Source organism: Mesoplodon densirostris, chromosome 3, assembly GCF_025265405.1.
Source record: "Mesoplodon densirostris isolate mMesDen1 chromosome 3, mMesDen1 primary haplotype, whole genome shotgun sequence".
Lineage (NCBI taxonomy): Eukaryota > Metazoa > Chordata > Mammalia > Artiodactyla > Ziphiidae > Mesoplodon > Mesoplodon densirostris.
The window spans coordinates 130380689-130400854 of record NC_082663.1 but is presented as its reverse complement, the minus strand read 5'-3'; the positions used below and the strand labels follow the sequence as shown (position 1 = coordinate 130400854).

The window sequence follows — 20166 nt, the reverse complement described above, 5'->3', positions numbered from 1 at the left end:
TCATTGACCACACTTGCCCTTGCTTCTCCTTGGCTGGCCTCAGACTAGTGCCCTAGGCAAGGGCGATTCTAGGTGATTCCTCCTGCCCCCTCCAAAGGGATGTCACCAAGCTCTTTAGGACCCATGGTCCATACCTCTTCCTCTACACTCCATAAAAATATCCTTTTCTCTGCAAAACATATCCAGAAGTAAAGTAAATTCTTCATTCTCCAAACAGCCTGCTATGCCCAGTGGGAAAGCCCCTCCACTGCTCAGCTTGTTAGCATGGCTCATTGTTATCAAATACATCCAAAGAGACCTTCCCCCGAGACACCCCACACCACTCGCCATGCCTATATGGGCCTATCCCTACATATGAATAGGTTATACAGAGCAACAGAGACCCTACTCCAGGTTATATGTATAAACAAACATGCAGACAGGGCAGTTACACTTTTGATAAGGGAGATTTTCCTGAGGACTTCACGTAATTCAACACTAAATTTCCCAAGGAAAATGTTGAGTGGTGTGTGTGTGTGAGTGTGTGCACGCATGCACATGCGTAAGGAGAGGAACTGCATTCTTAGAGGGCATAAATCAACAACCACTGTCATGTAGCATTGCTTTTAAACATATTTTTTTAAACACAGTAAATAATTTTTAACTTTGGGGAGATTTGCATTACTTCAAAGTTTGCAGATAAAGTTAAACTATTAACATTTAAATTTTATAACATCAAATTAGCATAATTCAAATCTATATAAAATCCAGCTATTCAGTATATATACATAAATGCAAACTTGTACGTAGGTACTCACACACACGCATAGTCAAAGGATCATGTACAACTCTCTATAAATATGCAAATACCTATATATATACACAAAGATACACATAAGCATACACCTACATGCCCACAACATTCATCCATAAATATACCCATCCATATACACAAATGTACATCTATAACTCACACATACTTACATATGCATGTGAATATATATATACTTCAATTCTTCATACTTTGTCCACACACATATATACGGACACACACAAAAATCATATATCCTATCACCTTTTCTTCCACTGTCTTCCACGCTCCAACCTCATAGAAGCAGAGTAGAAAAAGAGAACCTGGGTTATCAAGTGGGGTGCATGGAAAAAAGTCTTTGCAGGATCCAAGATGACCACTTTTTGGGTGGTCTCAGAAGGGCAGCCTTTTGGGGGAGAATGGTAGCCACACCTTCCTCTTCTTTCCCCTCAGCATCCTGCCAACCAGCCTGCACCCTCCCCATGCTGGAAGAGGCTGGGGCCAAGTTCACCCTGGCCTTCTCAGAGGTGGTCAATAGCATCACCAGAGCCAGGGAAAGAAGGCCTGGGGGCTGTCTCCACACAGCCCCCCAGGCACAGAGCCCCCACCTGGAGCACGTACAGGTGTCCATGTTCACTCACACCATGCAGTGGAGGGACCGGTTTGCTTGGAAGTTACGCCCAGAGCCAGTAGCTGGAAGAGCACTGGGTTCTCAGGGAACTCCAGCCTCTCCCCTGTGCCACCCCTTCTGCAATGTGGCCCCTGTGGAGTAACAGATTGCAGAAGGTCCTTCTAGCCTTGAGTGTGAGCTTTCAGATGATGGAAATTCTCTCTCATTCTTTGCTTTCCTGACTATGTCTCTTGTCATCATTCTCCTTGTTTTTAATCTCCATTTTCCTTGCACGTTCCATCTTATTCTGTTCTCCTCCCTCCCTGTCTCTGCTTCTCTCCCCTACCCCCTTCCATCTCTGCTCTCTAATCTCTCTCTCTGCTTCTGTCTCCCTCTCTGTCACTCTGCCTCTCTCTGAATCTCAGCGCATCTCCCATAATCCCCCTCTTCTTTGTCTTCTATCTCCAGCTTCTCTACACTGGCAAAGTCAGTGAAGATGTACCTCTAGGACACTTCATTTTGAAAGTTTCGGCAACAGACTTGGACGCCGATACCAATGCTCAGATTACATATTCACTGCATGGTCCTGGGGCAGATGAATTTAAGCTGGATCCTCATACAGGTAGGTTTCCTGAGCTGCAGGATCAAGCATAGAACTTATACACTGAATAACCAGGGCCCAGTACCCAGGCTCCTTAGAAAAGAAACAGGAATTTACTTATCCATCCATCCATCCGCTCAGCAAACATATATTGGCACTGTGTGTCGAGCATTCACTAGATGCTAAGGACATAAACTGATAAGACAAGATCTAGGTCTTTACAATCTAGTGGGAAAGGCAGTCATTGAATCAGTGGTTTGACGTGTGCTAAGAAAAAATGAAGGATGCTAGGGGAGGTTTGACAGGAGGACTTAAATTTGGGATCAGGGTTAAATAAAACTTCTCTGAGGAAATGTAGCCAGGGGTAAGGGAGTGGTAGGGATGGATATTCAAGGCAGAAGGAGATTTTATACGAGGACCTTGTTTTGGGAAAGAGCACGCACATCTGAGGAACTGAGAGACAGCCAGAAATTGGTGCACAGAAGGTGGGGAGGGAGAGAGAGCAAAGGATGAGGCCCTCTGAGCAGGAGGGCCAAATCCCACCTTTAGAACCATTAAAGGATTCAAGCAGGTGAGAGTCATGGTCAAAGACATGATCTCAAGATTGTATGCTGCAGATTGAGATAAAATCTCATAGTGTTGTTGCAAGGATCCCAACAAATAAAGAATATAGAAATCTAGCCCAGGTCTGGCACATAATAAGAATTCCGTAGATATGGTTTCCATTGTCAATTATTATCAGTTAGGGGACAAAGCGGAGAGTGGGAAACAGAGAGCCCAGCAGAGTAGACCGCGAATACTTGGGAGAGGTTGGCCTGTGAGCATCTGGTGGAGAAGACAGGGTAGAGACTGCTTCCTTTAGAAAAGGAGGGATCCCTGTCCTGCTGCTATAAGGAAGGGTGTGGAGCCGGACAGCACAGAAGGCCCAGATGACAGAGAGCCAGCTGCTGACACTTGACTTGGAATCAGTAGCTCAAAGGATGCCTTGGAGATTCCTGAGCAGGGAGGTGGCAGGTGAGAGCTGGTATCCCAGAAAGCTGTCTGGATAGAAGGAGACAGCATTGGGACTTCCCTGGTGGCGCAGTGGTTAAGAATCCGCCTGCCAATGCAGGTGACACGGGTTCGAGCCTTGGTCCGGGAAGATCACACATGCCACGGAGCAACTAAGCCCGTGCGCCACAACTACTGAGCCTGCGCTCTAGTGCCCCCGAGTCACAACTACTGAAGCCCACGCACCTAGAGCCCGTGCTCCGCAACAAGAGAAGCCACTGCAGTGAGAAGCCCATGCACCGCAATAAAGAGTAGCCCCTGCTCGACGCAACTAGAGAAAGCCCGCGCGCAGCAACGGAGACCCAACGCAGCCATAAATAAATAGATAATAAATAAATAAATAAATAAATAAATAAAAAGGAGACAGCATTACCCTTTCTGACCCCAGCATGGGTATGCTGAGTCACCCAAGTAGGTGACCTAATCTCTGTTGCTGTTTGTCCAGCTGCAGGATGATCGGTGGGGTCTTAAAAAAAAAAAAACTCGGCGGTTTTTCTGAGTATGGAAATAATACATGCTCATTATTCAAAAATTCAAACCACGTAGGCATGTATTATACGGAAATTGGAAAGTCTTCATGATAACCAGCCTCTCCCCCAAAGATAAGCACTCTTGGTACATATTCTATCAGACCGGTTTTCCGCGCATCCCCCAAATCTCTATGTAGCATACTACATTGTGACTTTTTTCTCATAGCAATATCTTGGCGCTATTAACAAGGTAGTACATAAAGCTCTATCATAATTCTTTTTCTGTTGCATAGTATTTTACTATATGGCTAAATGATAATATATTTAACCAGTACCTTTTTGAAAGACAGGATATTTTTCAGTATGTTGCTATTTATAAAGAATGCTGCAGAGAATATCTGTATATGTATACTTTATCCTTGGGTTGATTATTCTATAGGATACATTCCTAGAAGTAAAACTGCAGGCCAAAGGATAAACCCATTTTATGTGCTGTTAGAAATTGCCTAACTGGCCTTTTAAAATGTTGTGCCTCTTTGTAGCTTGTTGGTGTGGATCTTAAATTGGGGATGTGGTGGTGGAATGTGACTAGGGAGGTGAGCAGGTGTGAGAAGCTACAAGACTGAACCCCTTTCCTAACCATTTGTACACAGGACTGACCCCTTTTCTCTGTGACAGCACACTGCATGGCTGGGTTTGTCTCACATAGACATCAGGAAGTCACATGCTGGGGTCATGGCCCCCAGAGAAAGCTCACTTGCTGTCCTTTCTCCGGCCAGGGGAGCTGACCACACTCACAGCCTTAGACCGAGAGAAGAAGGATGCGTACAGCCTTGTTGCCAAGGCGACGGATGGAGGCGGCCAATCGTGCCAGGCAGATGTGACCCTTCACGTGGAGGATGTGAATGACAACGCCCCCCGGTTCTTCCCCAGCCACTGTGCTGTGGCAGTCTTCGACAACACCACAGTGAAGACCCCTGTTGCGGTGGTATTGGCCCGGGACCCAGACCAAGGTGAGGAAGGGTAGGATTGGAGGTCATTTGCTTACAGGGTCACCCTGGGCAAGGGTCTGGCTTTCTCTGTGTTGCTCTGAGACTGGCAATACCTCACTCCTGAGCCTACAGACATGCACAAGTAGAAAATGTCCACAAACTGCATACCTAAGTGCTAGGTACGAAAGATTTTGGCAATGTTTCAAAGCTGGTATGGGGCATTTCAGCCTCATTGTTTCTCACTGCCACTTAGACCCGGAGCCCTTTCAATCCAACCATTTAACCTCAAGAACATTTGAATACAAACATTTAATATGAAATACACCAATCAGAATTATTCAACTCTGATTAACTGGCCACAAGAAAGAAACTTAGGGCACAAACTCCATTAAGTCTATCAAATTCTTGGATCAATTTTCTAGTCAATGAAGTGGAATATTTTACATTTTATTTTGCATTTTAATTTTAATGACATTGTTTTCATTAGGGTTAATTCTTTTCCTTTTACTATTTACAAGGCAAATTGGATTCATCCAGGAGTCTTCATTCCATATTATACCAATTATAGCTTCTGACATCATGAAGTGTTTCATTGTGGAGATCTCTATATCTATAGATATATGTATATATATATATATATACATGTTTATATATATATATATATATATATATATATATATATATATATATACACACATCCAATTTTCTTGAATTAAATTTTATAATTTAGGTGGGGTAAAAAAATACCCTCAGGGTCAAAGTTGCCAGAGGAACATAGGATATGACAATGATGAAGATGATGATGGTGATAAAAGAGGGATCAAAACACCCTGCTTTGTTTGACACCAACAGGGTAAACTTAAGACTTCTTAGAGGAAGTGAGTTTTAGCTTGGCATTGAGGAAGGTGAGAGATTTTGGAGGAATGCAGGGGTCCTAGGTAGGGCAAATAGCAGTGCAAAGGCATCTAACATCTAAGGCCCTGCAAATGCTCAATTAGCCAGTGCTTGCACACCTCCAGGGACAGGAAGCTCCCTACTTCCTAGGCAGCCCCTTCCTTCCATGGTACCTCAGATAATTATCAAGTGTTACCTTTTTGGAGCAGACATCTGTCAATCACGGTCCTGCCCTCTGCAGCCACACAGATCTCCCAGACCCTCGCCCATGACAGCCCTTCAGACACTAGGAGGCGGTGACTATCTGCTCCAGCCTCAAGGTTCCCTTTCTGGGTAGAAGGGCCCTAGTTTCTTCAATCTCGTGTTTCCAATCCCACCTCTCTTCTAGGATTCGTCCTCTGGCCTTGCACCAATTAACCATTAACACTTCAAAGCTGTTATTATTATTCTAACCCAAATATTCCACCTCAATATTCCAAATGTAGCCTGACCAGCACCTCTCTCTCTCTCCAGAAAATTCATACATGGGAGAATGTGCATGGTATGCACATTTATTTCATGTAAGTTCAATAAAAGGGCTGTGTGTCCCCACATGTGTATAAGACTCAATCCCTATTGGCTCAGAGCCTGTGCTTTTCCCACTGGGTAAGGCTCTCATGGCTGAGCACTAAATGTTGGTGTTCTTCAGACCCTATGGTCCCTACATGAGCCAACTGCTTCATCTGGTCCACAACCAAAGGAAATAATAGCACCTGAGTTAGAGCTGGAAAAACACTACATGCTTTGATTTACTAAGAACATTCCGTGGGTGTGTATGTTTTTTTTGGTTTGTTTTGGTTTATTTTGACATAATTATAGACTCATAGGAAGTTGCAAAAATAGTACTGAGAGGCCCAGCACCCTTCACCCAGCTTCCCCCAATGGCAGCATCTGCAGTATGATATCAAAGCCAGGAAACTGGCCCTGGGACATTACTGGTAATTGGACTCCAGTCTTATTCAGATTTCACAGTTTCTATATGCATGCATTTGAATATGCATGCAAACACCACCACAATCAAGATACAGGATTGTTGTATCACAACCAAAGAACTCACTATGGGTGCTTTTGATCTTGCACAATTTTTATTTTGTGAGCTGACACTGGACCCTAACCTCCACATAAACAGCTTCAGATGTCCTTAAGGGTTTGCAGAAAGCTCCCCTTCATAAGAACCTTTCTATGAGGCCTTGAACCCCACCCTAGTCAAGAACCCTCACATGAGAGAGTCTCACTGCTAACAGCCTAAGCATGTTAGCCTTTATGGGAACCCTGCCGGCCAGGCCCTCCTCTGGCTGAAAGCTCTGCGGCAGGCAGGGCCAGAGGAGGGTCCCTCTGTATGAATCACACGCTCTGTCTCCCCCGCCAGGCACCAATGCCCAGGTGGTTTACTCTCTCATGGACTCTGCCGAAGGCCGCTTTTCCATCGAGGCCACCACGGGCGTGATCCGCCTGGAGAAGCCACTGCGTGTCAGGCCACAGGCAGCACTGGAGCTCACCGTCCGTGCCTCTGACCTGGGCACCCCAATACCGCTGTCCACGCTGGGCACCGTCACCATCTCCGTGGTGGGCCTGGATGACTACCTGCCCGTGTTCCTGAACACCGAGCACATTGTGCAGGTGCCTGAGGACACCCAGCGTGGCACGGAGGTTCTGCGGCTGGCCACCCTCACTCGCCCGGGCGCCGAGAAGACCAGCTACCGCGTGGTCAGCGGGAACGAGCAGGGGCGGTTCCACCTGGATGCCCACACAGGTGAGGGAGCACCCCCCTACACACACACACACACACACACACACACACAGAGTGTTGGGGAACACTGGAATCCTCGCATACCATAGCCCCTCCCCAGCATCCTTCAGCCCCTTCTTCACTCTCCATCTCTCCAGGTACCAAGTCCCTTCTTGCAGCATGGGGCCAGCTTATATGGAAACATCCCTTATTCCACTACATCCCCACCAAAGACTCTGTTGAGGACTCTCTCCTCGAGTTTGCAGCTTCATAGTCCTGGCTCACACCCAGCCCCAGGGGGCTGAAGCCACCCTCCATCCTTGGCTGCCGAGGCACGAAGCACTTGCTAGAATCTGGGGCTTAAGCAGCCCAAGGCAAGGCTGCCTGCTTCCCTCCTAAAGCCTTCCCGAAACATCCAGGGACCCCCGAGTTTTCCCTGAGAGAGAGAACTAGGAAACCGGCTCTCTTCTATCTTCCTAGCCACAGAAGGATCTAAGTCAGACTCCCAGAATCCCATGGAAGGGAGGATTCAGAGGCTGCTCAGGTCCGACCAGGCTCCATGTGGATTCCTCACCACAACACCTCTGCAACGGTGCGCTCTACCTCCTAAGGCATCCGCCTTACTGTTGAGCAGTATTTTTTTAGTTTTTATTACAGAGACTTTAAACATATAAAAAATAGAGGGAACAGTATAATGGACCCCATGTTCCCATCACCCAGCTTCAGTAATTATCAATATTTGTCTAGTCTGGTTTCATCTTTGCCCCCCATATCCACCCACTGCTGAGTTATTTTAAAGCAAATCCCAGACATGATACCATTTGGTTTGTAAATTCTTTGGTGTGTATCTCTCTCTAAATGATAAGGACTCCTTGTATAAACACAACCGTAATACCATTATCACACCCAAAAGATAATAATTCCTTAATACAGTCCAATACCCAGCCAGACAATTTTTCAGATTATCTCATAAATGTCTTTTAGAAGTTGATTTGCTTGTCAGTACCCCCCAAATGTCCACATATTGCATCTGGTTGATAGGCTGTATCTTAAGCATCTTTTAACCTCTAACGTTTTCCTCTCCCTCTTTATTTCCTGCTGCCATTTATTTAATGAAATATTGGGGTCGTGTGTGAGTCAGGATTTTAAAAATAATTTTGGATTGGCTAGTTGTATCTTTATGGTGTCATATAACATATCCCTCTAGCCCCTATATTTATTATAAATGACATTTGGATCAAAGACCTTGATGCGGTTCAAGCTCAATTTTTTTGCCAACAAAGCTTCATAGATGATGCTGGGCTCTCCTTTGCACCACATGAGGAGGCACATAATGGCTGATTGGTTCTTTTTTCTGAGGTCAAGATTGATGGTGAGTTCGGGGGTTGTCAGCCTGACCCATCCAGCTCTTTTTCTAATGGTTTTAACAGCCTTTAATGATTATTTCCCAGATATATTATTTCATTAGGGGCTGCAAAATGGTGATTTTTCTAACCTTATCGTTCCTCATTCATTTACTAACTGGAATTATTTTATAAAGAAGAGTTTTCTACCATTAACTATTCAGTTATCCAGGAATGGCAGGATAAATCCTTGTTCTTTTATTTTCCAGTGTTCAGAATAATAAATCTCTGCCCTAATAATTTGTTCAACAGCTTTGGGTATTATAAAACTCTATAATCTAAGTTCTGTCATTTACTAGGTGACTGAGCTTGGGCAAGTCACGTAGATGTTAGGAGCATCAGCTGACTTACCTAGAAAATGGAAATCACACTTGTTCCTGCTCTACAGGGTTATTACAGATCTACGTGAGATAGAGTCAGTATTATAGAATTAAATGAGATTTCAATGAAATAATACAGAAATAAATGAGGGAAACACTGCTGTTGAGAATGGTAATATGGAAAATGAGAGGAGATGGAGGGGAAGGGGGAGGCTATGGGAGAGAGAAAATGAAGAGGGAGGTGAGATGATGGAGGAGATGATGCAGGAGGTCTGTCTCTCCCGACCCAGTTGAGCTGCTTCTCCCGGGGTTTGGCTCAAGACCCCCTCAGTACTCTGCCTCAATGCTCCCATCACCTCTTGTTTCCTCAGGGATCCTGTACGTCAATAAGAGCCTGGACTTTGAGACAAGCCCCAAGTACTTCTTATCCATCGAGTGCAGCCGGAAGGGCTCCTCCTCCCTCAGTGACATGACCACAATAGTGGTCAATATCACTGATGTCAACGAACATCGGCCCAGATTCTCCCAGGATCTGTACAGCACGAGGGTCTTAGAGAATGCCATCGTGGGTGATGTCGTGCTCACAGTAAGGATCTGCAATTTTGCCCTTTTGAGGGGCATGGACTCTGGGGTGGGTTCTTATCTCCCCCTCCCCCAGTCATCTATGAACATGGATTATTTTATCAATTAATACACTACAGACTTGACTCTGACTTGTAGCCACTCAACCAAACTCTCTCATGATAAAATTTCTCAGAGCCACGTTTGATAAGATCTAGATCAGGTACGGAAAGAATGGGGCATGGGAGAGGCCCCAGAGGACGGCCAGAGGGACACTGAGTGTCAGCGTGGGAAGGGAGGAAGAGAAGGGACACCAAACAACAGTTCTTTGCATTTAAACATGTAATTGCTCCCCACTTCATGGAGTGAAACCAAACTCTGTATGTCCACATTCGAGGTTCTCTTCTCCTTCCACCCCCTGATATGCACCCTGTGCTCCAACCACACAGGAAGAGGTACCTTTCCCCAAACATCCTCTGTACTTTCCTACCTCTGGGCTCATATTGTTTCTTCTGCCTGGAATGCTGGCTCCACTCCCAGAAGCCTTCAAGGCTTCATGAAGCCTCTTCTAATCTCCCCAGGTGAAATTTATCACCATAAAGTTGATCATACTTTGCCCCAAATTAGACTTGTCCATAAAACTAGACATTAAGCTTCCTGAGGGCTTATTCATTTTGGCACATTCCTCAACTCCTAGCACAGGACCCTAGCACCCTGTCAGTTATGAGTGAATGAGTGAATGAATGAATGAATGGATAAACGAATGAACCATGCACGCTGACATCCACACTAGGATGTAAATGAGGAGATTCCCTTGGCAAGGACGACTATGGTCCAAGGATTGTCAGCCCAAGGGCAGTCTATGGGGCAGGGACATATCTGTGCCCCCTACACTCTCAGGGGCCAAGATTCCTTTCTGTTCCTTCTTGCCTCTCCAATCACAACTGTCACCCACCTCTATTGCAGGTGTCAGCGACTGACGAAGATGGACCCCTAAATAGTGCCATCACCTACAGCCTCATAGGAGGGAACCAGCTCAGGCACTTTGCCATCCACCCCAAGAAAGGGGAGCTACAGGTGGCCAAGGCCCTGGATTGGGAACAGGTGAATCATGTGGGAGGGGCCCAATCTGAGCTCATCAGAGCAGAATATAGCCCTGCTGCAGGTCCAGAGGGTGAACTGCGTTCAACACCCCATCCTGACACTTCTCCAGACCTGCCCTCAGGGTCTCCCACTCCTTTTCTCTGTGGGTCCCCTGTGACCTGTGAGGCCAGCATCAAGAGAGGGGCTGAGTAACCCTTAACCTTTCTGAAAGAGCTCAGGCCAGCTTCTCACTATTAACCAGGGATCATTAGATCATTACAACAAATTATCACTTATTGAGCACCTGCTCTGTGCCAGGAACTTTGCTAAGTGATGTACATACATTACGCCATTTGGTCCTTAAAGTAATCCTAGGAGGTAGGTCCTAATACCATCCTCACATAAGTTTAGTCACTTTCCCAAGGTCTCACAGCTAGTAAATGGTTAAACTGGAAGTCAAACCTACTTCTGCCTGACTCTAGAACCTGAGCCCTAAAAGGCTATGGGAGAGTAATGGGGGCAGGCACAGGGGAGTGTCTTCAACTTATTTTTCTAAAAACATTAGTCATGAATCAGGGGGCAGAACTGAGTGGTCTTGTTGCTAACTCTCCCCTGGGCATCTTGTTGTAGATTTCTAGCTACTCCCTGAGGCTCCGAGCCACAGACAGTGGGAAGCCCCCACTGCATGAGGACACAGACATTGCTATCCAAGTGGCTGATGTCAATGACAACCCACCAAGATTCTTCCAGCTCAACTACAGTACTTCCATCCAGGTATGCTCAAGCTTCCCAAAGCATCCTGAATCCATCTTCCCTTCATATCCCTCCTAGTGGAGAGCACTCAGCACTGATACCAGTCCACCCAAACAGTGACTGTGACCTTACATTGATATCCCTAATGGCAACACGGTCTGCTGAAGGGGATTATGGATTACACACTTAAAAATTATCAGGCACTGTGCTAGGCACATCCACATCCATTATCTCATAGGGGACTCACACAGCCATATGGAAGTAGACAGTACCCATTTTATAGATTTTTTTAAATGGAGGTATAGAAATGTGCCACAGTCAAAATGTGGCGAATTTGGGATTTGAACCCAGAAGAGCTTCCAGATCCCAAGCTATTTTCCACCATACTAATGGTTTATGAATGGGATTTGGAGAGAGTCTTAAAATTCTGTGGGGAATTGTGACCACAAGGGGTGAGGGAGGTGAGGAAGTAGGTAGAGAACAGAGTTCTGTGTCGCACTATGCATCAACCACGGTCACCCCACTTTCACCTGTTTTGTATCATGAGTATGAGTTAGGATGCTTTGGCTGCAAATAACAGATCACCTGACTAAAAGCTTATTAAATAATAAGGCCTTATTATTTCACATAACAAAAGGTCTGCTAGTGGGAAATTCTATTCCAGAATTGGTTATTTCAGCAGGAAACTGATATCACAAATTTGGGTTACCTTCTTCAAAATTCCTGTACCTTCTCCCTCATGGTAACAAAATGGCTGCTGCAGCTCCAGCATCACATACTTGCTAAACCATCTTCAAAGGCAAACAGATGGGGACTTCTTTTGCAGAATCTGTTTTTATCAAAGAAGAAGACTTTTCAGAACCCCCACCTGGTAGGCTCCTCCAATGATCAGAAATGGATTACATGATTGCCCTTAAATCCAAAAACTTGCACAGGGACTCAGATTATTGTAACTGACTTAAACCAATCATAGTTCATCTCCTCTTAGGAGGGGTATATCTTTGCTAAGGATATTGCCGCCCAACACCTGAACTAAAGTCGGGTTTTGTAAGAAAGGAAGGAAAGAATACCTGTTGGATAGGCAATTACCAGTTTCTGCTCATAAGATCCTGTTTGTAGATAAGGTTTTGATGCTAAAAAAGACAGTTAACAACCACTGTGTTACAGCATACTGAATTCCCGTGCTATAGAACAATGACTGGAACAATATCCAGGGGATCAATTTTTCTCTGTTAATTCCTAATCATCTTTGAATTTTCTCATTGGTCCTCTAATCAGAAAACCATTTATAGGTTTTCAATGGACCTATGAATCACAAAGTTCCCACATGGACCCCAGGCACTAATTTATATACATGAGTCATCAGCTATGTGACTTCGGCAAGTCACCTCTATAGGATAAAGGGACTCTAAAGACCCTTCCAGCCCCAATGGGCTTTGTTTCTAAAAACCAGCACTGCCCTCAGGAAGTTCAAAAGTCAACAACTAATTCACAGATGGGCAGAATGAATGAATGACATCTCAAGATGCAGACATGACCTGGGAGCAGCCAGAGTGCTGAGGACTCATCCCAGAGAAGGGGACCCAGAAAGATGTGAAAGAAAGGACTGGGACTCATTTTGCTCTTTGATTTCCTGTCTCTCTTGGTCTCAGGAAAACTCCCCCATTGGCAGCAAAGTCCTGCAACTGATCCTGAGTGACCCGGACTCCCCAGAGAATGGTCCCCCCTACTCATTCCGAATCACCAAGGGGAACAATGGCTCTGCCTTCCAAGTGACCCCGGACGGATGGCTGGTGACCACTGCAGGCCTGAGCAAGAGAGTCCAGGAAAGGTATCAGCTTCAGATTGAGGTGAGAGCTGTGTTGGGCCACTGGTGGTGACCATGGGGACAGAAAATGTGCTGATAAAAGTACCACCAGTGCTTCTTGTTAGAAAAAACAATATACAGAACTCTTCCTTTGTGCCAGGCACTGGCCTAAGTGCTTCACGGGCATCACTGCATTAAATCCCCACAACATGCTTTATAGTGAGTATGGTTATTACCCCCAGTTTACAAATGTGGTAACTGAGGTACCCAGAGGTTAAGTTACTGGCTGAAAGTAATGCTACTAATAAGTGGTAGAGCTGGGCTGCTTCAAACCCAAGCATTCTGACTCCAAGCTCTTAATTCCTCCCCTACTCCCAGACAGAACAAAAACTCCCTCACCCTGGCTCTAACTCCTTGAGTTTGGCCAGGACAGCTCTCTGAACCGCAAGTCTTTTTAAAGACCTACCTCAGAGAATTGGTGCTGTTATCGAATCAGGTTCGGTTTGTCCAACTGCGCAGCAAACTGAAATGCTGAGATGCCGAAGTCTGCAGTAAAGAGAGGGTTTATTAGCAAGGCAGCCAAGCAAGGAGATAGAACAAGTCTCAGAACCGCCTCCCAAAAGGCAAGGGACTTGGGGCATTTATGGAATAAAAAATAAAGGAGCAGGGCAGTCTGAGGCGTGGAGAGCATGGGGAAAGGTGACTGGAAAAAGGTGCAGTAATCATAGTTCTGCCGCAGGTGTAACTAAGCTACATGCCTCTGCACGTTCAAAAATGGAGGCAGTTAGCACTATCTGAGGGTTTTCTGCCCTCTAACGTCAAGGTCACCAAGCAGACCCTTGGGCATGCCCAGTTAAAGGGTCGGTGGTCCTACCCAGTCTTAACCAGCTCAACTCCAACTAGTCACGGTTGACTCCAAGTCCTGGAAAATAACTCTGGCAAACATGTTATTGTTTAGGACATGTGCAGATGCAAGTCTTTAAATGACCTTGTTTAGTGAAGGCAGGTGAAATGAATTTGACTAATCCATGGATCCACTAATCCATGATTACCCACAGTTTCAGTGCAGGGGTCAAATGAGAGAACATATACATACATGGAGAGAATTATAGTGATATTATATGGGTTGTATGAGAACTGCCCAAGGAAAAGTGGCCAAGATGGTGATCAAACATTTCCCCCTCATTTCATTCCCCCAAATCCCTTTCCTAAATCTCAAATCTAGTGGATCCTACTGTTCTGTGAACTTCTCTGGGCTCACAATGATGTAGTCATCCATTTAGCCAGCCAACCAGCCAGCCAGCCATTCATCATTCAACAAACATTTATGAGTACTTATCATCATTCAACAAACAGTTATGAGTACTTATCACATACTTAACATTTATGAGTACTTATCATATGGCATGCTACCTGCTATTAATATAGCAGGGGAAAGAAGGGGATGATCCCCATCCCCATGGGCTTTTGATCCTAATTATGGAGATAAGCAATAAGCAGATGAAGAAAGTGACAGGGGGCTCATAAGGCACAAGAGAGACACTTTCAGAGGGTGGCTGTCCTTGTGAGGAGGGGGCATTTGAGCAGAGATCTGAGGAGATGTCCATGTGGAAAGTGGGCAGGAGAGCATCACAGGCAGGAAGAGCATGATGAGACCAAGTCCCAGGGTGGGAAAGAGCCTGAAGTGACCTGAGGTTTCGTCACGTGATCAGTGCATGGTGAGCACTGGTAGGAATGAAATTGAAGAGATGGGTTGGGTGGGGGCTTCCCCGGTGCCGCAGTGGTTGAGAGTCCGCCTGCCGATGCCGGGGACACGGGTTCGTGCCCCGGTCCAGGAAGATCCCACATGCCACGGAGCAGCTGGGCCTGTGAGCCATGGCTGCTGAGCCTGTGCGTCCGGAGCCTGTGCTCCGCAACGGGAGAGGCCACAACAATGAGAGGCCCGCGTACCGCAAAAAAAAAAAAAAAAAAAAAAAAAAAAAAAAAGAGATAGGTTGGGTGGATCATGGGGGTCTCATAGCTTGGATGACCGTGTTATTTGAGGCCCAAACTGTGATGCTCTTGAGAGTGAGAGAGGCACTAAAAATAGTTAATTGGTGATAAGTGATCCACAAAGGTGAAAATCAAGACTGTCCTGGGCTAACCAGGAAGTAGAGTCATCCTAATGATAAGCCTTGATAATACTTTTAGATTCTAATCGAAGTGCAGTTAGAAGTGATTGAAGGGTTTCAAAGAGAGAAGTGAGCCTTCTTGTGTCTCAGGAGGCTTGTTTTTGAAGCTCTAGAGAAAGTCAGTTGAAGGGGGCAGGAGTGGTTGAGGGAGACCAGTGAGAATTCATCTAAGCTGGAGGTAGTGGTGATGAGATCTTGAGGTGATGGTGAAGATGAACAAGTGGACATATCTGCGACAGGTTTTGCTTGGAAATAAATGGGAGTCGGTGGTGGATTGGATATGAGCAGAGAGAGAAAAGAGAAGAATCAGGACCACTCCCAGGTTCCTGGCTCCAGTAACGTCTGGATGGTAGGGCCATTTATGAGACTGGAAAGACTTGAGGTGGGGGAGGGACAGGTTTATGGGGTAAAATGAGGGCTCTGCTTAGCATATGTTACCTTTCAGGTGTCCATGAAATATCTAAGTAGAGGTGTCCAATAGGCAGCTGGGAATGGGAGTCTGCAGCTCAGAGGACAGGTGTGGGCTAATGCAGAGGGTCCTCAAAGCCAAGGGCATGGGTGTGAATGTCTAGGGAGGCAACAGCTTCCTGACCTCTGTATACTGGCCCAGACAATCACTCAGTAACTATTGGCATCATCACTCTCTCTTGCATTTGTCCTGTATTTCCGCTTCCGTTCACTGGGAGGCACTATAGGCCAGCAAAGAAACAGGCTATGAACACAAGAAGTTCAGATTCTGCTCTGGCCTTACCTGCTGTATGACCTTGGGCACGTCACTTGACCTCTCTGAGACTCAGTTATATCTTTCGTAAAATAGGACACTTCAGGGTACTTACCTCATAAGAAAGATAAACTATGATCATGCATTTAAAGCATTCAAAAGTGACTGGCACACAGTTTGTACTCAGTTAATATTAGTTATATATTATTCTTAGTAGTAATATTAATTATTACTGTTGCTATTTATATCTCATCAGTATTATGCACAATTCCCAGCAGTAGGTGTAATATTGCACCTTTCTCCCGCACTCAAAGTGAATCCACATGAACAAGATATTACCGTAGGGAAAACCGTGAAGACCCTGCTGACAGCTGAGAAAGTGATAACATTACTGAGGAGAGGAAGGAAAGCTTCCTCCTTGCTAAGTCCAGACAGAAAGTTCAGAGATGCTTGGTGAAATGTGCAAGGGAAAGGCATTTCTAATTTACAATCTTTCCTTGCTTAAGTGAGATCACGTTGCTTCAAGCCTGCAGTGGCTTTTCGGGCCTGACTTAAATCCAACCTCGTGCTCCTCAGCCCATCAGCGACAGCCTGGGCTTCCCTCTCTGCTCACCTCTGGCCCTCAGCCCTGCCCGCTCCTCCAGCAGCAGTGGTCCCTTCCTGCTGTGTTGAGCATTCTTTCCCACCAGAGGACCTGACGCTTGCTGTTTCCTGTCTGTCACCTCTTCTCCTCACCTCTCTTTTCTCCTGATCATAGCGAAGGGCCTGGCCCATACAAGGCACTCAATAAATATTTCTTGGCTGAGCTGAAGAAGACATGCCCACCCTGACCCTGACCCCAGTCACATAGTAAAGAGGTGTAAGAGAACCTCCTTAGGCTCACAGGAGCCATGAAGGGTGTACCCTAGAATCACTAGGAGACCTTTGATGACCCTCCTAAGGAAAGAGACAGAATGAGAGAAGCTCAAGAGGTAGGAGGCCGCGTGTGGCTGGAGAGGCTTAGGACGGGCTCAGAGAAGTGTCAGATGGAAGGTGGAGTTAAATTTTACCACCCACGGACCTCCCTGGTGGCGCAGTGGTTGGGAGTCCGCCTGCCGATGCAGGGGACGCGGGTTCGTGCCCCGATCCCGGAGGATCCCACATGCCACGGAGCGGCTGGGCCCGCGAGCCATGGCCGCGGAGCCTGTGTGTCCGGAGCCTGTGCTCCGCAACGGGAGAGGCCACAGCAGTGAGAGGCCCGCGTACAGCAAAAAAAAAAAAAAAAAAAATTTTACCACCCACACCAGTGATGAAGTTTTACCACCCACACCAGTGATGTAACTCCCTCCACAGAGCCCTCAGCGCTTTTGGAGTTACGATTTTCCCTTTCAAATGCGACAACACGCTGAGCCTGCCCTGGAGCAGAGGGACGTGGCTCCCCGGGGAGGCCCCGACAGCCCCAGTCCTATGGTAATTCGGTGCCCGCTTTGCCCACAGGTGTCAGACAGCGGCACCCCGCCCCTCTCATCTTCCACATCAGTCAGCGTCCACGTCAGGGAGCAGAGCCACTACCCACCCTCCGCCCTCCCACTGGAGATCTTCATCACCATCGGGGAGGAGGAGTTCCAGGGCGGCATGGTGGGCAAAATCCACGCCACAGACCGAGACCCACAGGACACGCTGACCTACAGCCTGGCAGAAGAGGAGAGCCTGGGCAGGCACTTCACAGTGGGTGCGTCTGATGGCAAGATCATCGCTGCCCAGGGGCTGCCTCGGGGCCGCTACACGTTCAACGTCATGGTCAGTGATGGGACCTTCTCCACCACTGCCGGGGTCCACGTCCACGTGTGGCATGTGGGGCGGGAGGCTCTGCAGCAGACCGTGTGGATGGGCTTCCACCAGCTCACCCCAGAGGAGCTGGTGAGTGACCATTGGAGGAACCTGCAGAGGTTCCTCAGCAACAGGCTGGACATCAAACGAGCCAACATCCACCTGGCCAGCCTGCAGCCTGCAGAGGCCATGGCTGGGGTGGACGTGCTCCTGGTCTTTGAGGGGCATTCGGGGACCTTCTCCAAGCTCCAGGAGCTAGCATCCATCATCACTCACTCAGCCAAGGAGATGGAACACTCGGTGGGAATTCAGATGAGGTCAGCCATGGCTGTGGTGCCCTGCCAGGGGCCAACCTGCCAGGGACAAATCTGCCAAGAGACCGTGCACCTGGACCCCAGCGTTGGGCCCACGTACAGCACAGCCAGGCTCAGCATCCTGACCCCGCGACACCGCCTGGAGAGGAACTGCTCCTGTAACGGTGAGGAATGGGACTTCCCCAGGACAACCAGTGCTGATGGCCTAGCCAGACTGACTCCAGGGATGGAGATCCCAGCAGGGGGCTCTCTGGGGTAGTTAGAGGGACATTTTAACAGGGTTAAAGACCAGGGACCACCACAAGACAGGTGCGGCCTCACCAAATCTAGTCATGGAATAGTACCCTAGTTCTGGTCACTTTTTGGAACTTTGAAAATAATGGTAAGAATTCAAGAGGCAGTTCAGCATCACAGCTGAAAGCATAGACTCTGGCATCAAGTTGCCTAGGTTCAAATCCCAGCTATGCCACTAGCTAGCCAGGTAACCCTAAGAAAATTATTTAACCTCTCTGTGCCTTTGCACTGTTGTAGGGATTAAATGAGAATTAAATATCAAGTGCTTGCTTAGAAAAGTGCCTGACCTACAGAAGGTGGTCAATTAACCCAAGTTACTAGCACTACTACTATTATTACTATAGCCTGATAGTTTTAACCTCAACGTTTAGACTAAGCAGCTCAGGTTCAAACCCCAGCTCTGTCATTTATGAGCTGTGTAACTTTGGGTGGATTACTAAAACCCTCTGAGCTTTTTCCTCATCTTTGAAATAATGAAGATAGTATCATCTGCCTCCTTGAGTTGGTTTGGGGAGTAAATTATTTAATGGATATGAAAGCATTTTAACCCCTAGCTGTCTCATACTAAGCACCCCACCAGTGGTGGCTGCCATTCACATGGTGGTAGTTGTTGCTATAAGGATTCTGCTATGTGCCAGTCTCTGTGTGTATGTTACCTAAACTCAACACCACAACCTTAGGAAGCAGGATCATTAGCTCCATCTACAGTTGAAACAGGTATGGGGATTGTATTGGTTTGCTTGAAACTGTACAGCCTCCAGTGAAAGGCTGGTTATTCAAATACCTGTGTCCCACTCTAAAGCCTGAGCTCTTCACCAAACTCTTTAGGAACTTCGTGTTCTGACAGGACTTACCCCAGTGCCCCTGGCATTAGGACCAATGCCCTGGATCAGCTCAGGTGCATTTGCAAAAGGGGAATGACATCAGCCCTGCCCCCTTGCCCCCTGCCTGGCCTGGCCTAGGGGTCCATCCAGATTGCATTAGGGAAATTCTAGGAAGATGTGTGGACTTTCTCCAGGGCCCTCTGGATTTAGGCTAGGTGAGTTACTCTAGGGGTATGGGGTGGGCTGGGGCGGCAGGTGTTCCCTTCTCGTGTCTCTTACCCTGGAGTCGGCTGCAGGGAAAGCTGTGATGGCTGAAGGTTCTCTCCTGACCCCCTGGCATCAGATAGCAGAGGTTCTAAAATTCAAGATTATGCAAAATCGCCTGGGGAGCATGTTTATAAAGTGACCTGCTCCTGGCTGTCACCTGCGGAGTTTTTTATTTAGAAGGTCTTGGGTGACGCCTGGAATTGGCATTTTTAGCCAGCATCTCAAGCATTTCTGAAGCTGGTGGGCCAAGGACTGCACTTTGAGAAATACTAGGTAGGCTGGCTCACCTAACACCAGAATCACTTGGAAAGAAGTTTGGTTTCTGTTTGTTTGTTTGAACATTTTAGTGAAACAGGACATACAGAAAGATCCATGTATCATAAGTGTACAGCTCAACAAGTGTTCACAAATCAAATACACCGGTGTAATGAGCCTAGATCAAGGTAATCACCTAGATCAAGGACCAGAATACGATCAGCATCTCAGAAACCTCCCTCGGGCTCTCTTCCAGTTGCTACACCCATCATGGGGAGATTTTTAAAATACAGATACCCAAGTGCCACCAGAAGTACAGAATCTTACTCACTAAGGGTAGAGCCTAGCATTCTGTATTTTAAAAGATTCTTCAGCTGATGCTGATACTCAGCCAGGTTTGGGGATTCTT

At 46.8% G+C, this 20166-nt stretch overlaps 2 protein-coding genes across 2 annotated transcripts in view; one reads left to right on the top strand and one right to left on the bottom strand.

The window, feature by feature from the left end:
- FAT2 (FAT atypical cadherin 2) overlaps positions 1-20166 on the top strand; it is a 67427-nt gene that overhangs the window by 28152 nt on the left and 19109 nt on the right. Inside the window, exons 11-18 of the mRNA XM_060093686.1 lie at positions 1869-2022; positions 4301-4534; positions 6816-7199; positions 9270-9484; positions 10426-10563; positions 11173-11316; positions 12948-13145; positions 17471-18281. Of these exons, the coding sequence (XP_059949669.1) occupies positions 1869-2022; positions 4301-4534; positions 6816-7199; positions 9270-9484; positions 10426-10563; positions 11173-11316; positions 12948-13145; positions 17471-18281 (2278 nt within the window). The remainder of the gene's footprint in view (positions 1-1868; positions 2023-4300; positions 4535-6815; positions 7200-9269; positions 9485-10425; positions 10564-11172; positions 11317-12947; positions 13146-17470; positions 18282-20166) is intronic.
- SLC36A1 (solute carrier family 36 member 1) overlaps positions 11913-20166 on the bottom strand; it is a 96395-nt gene continuing 88141 nt past the window's right edge. Inside the window, exons 11-12 of the mRNA XM_060093690.1 lie at positions 13569-13648; positions 11913-12124 (exon numbers count right to left, since the gene is read on the bottom strand). Of these exons, the coding sequence (XP_059949673.1) occupies positions 13587-13648 (62 nt within the window). The 3' untranslated portion in view covers positions 11913-12124; positions 13569-13586. The remainder of the gene's footprint in view (positions 12125-13568; positions 13649-20166) is intronic.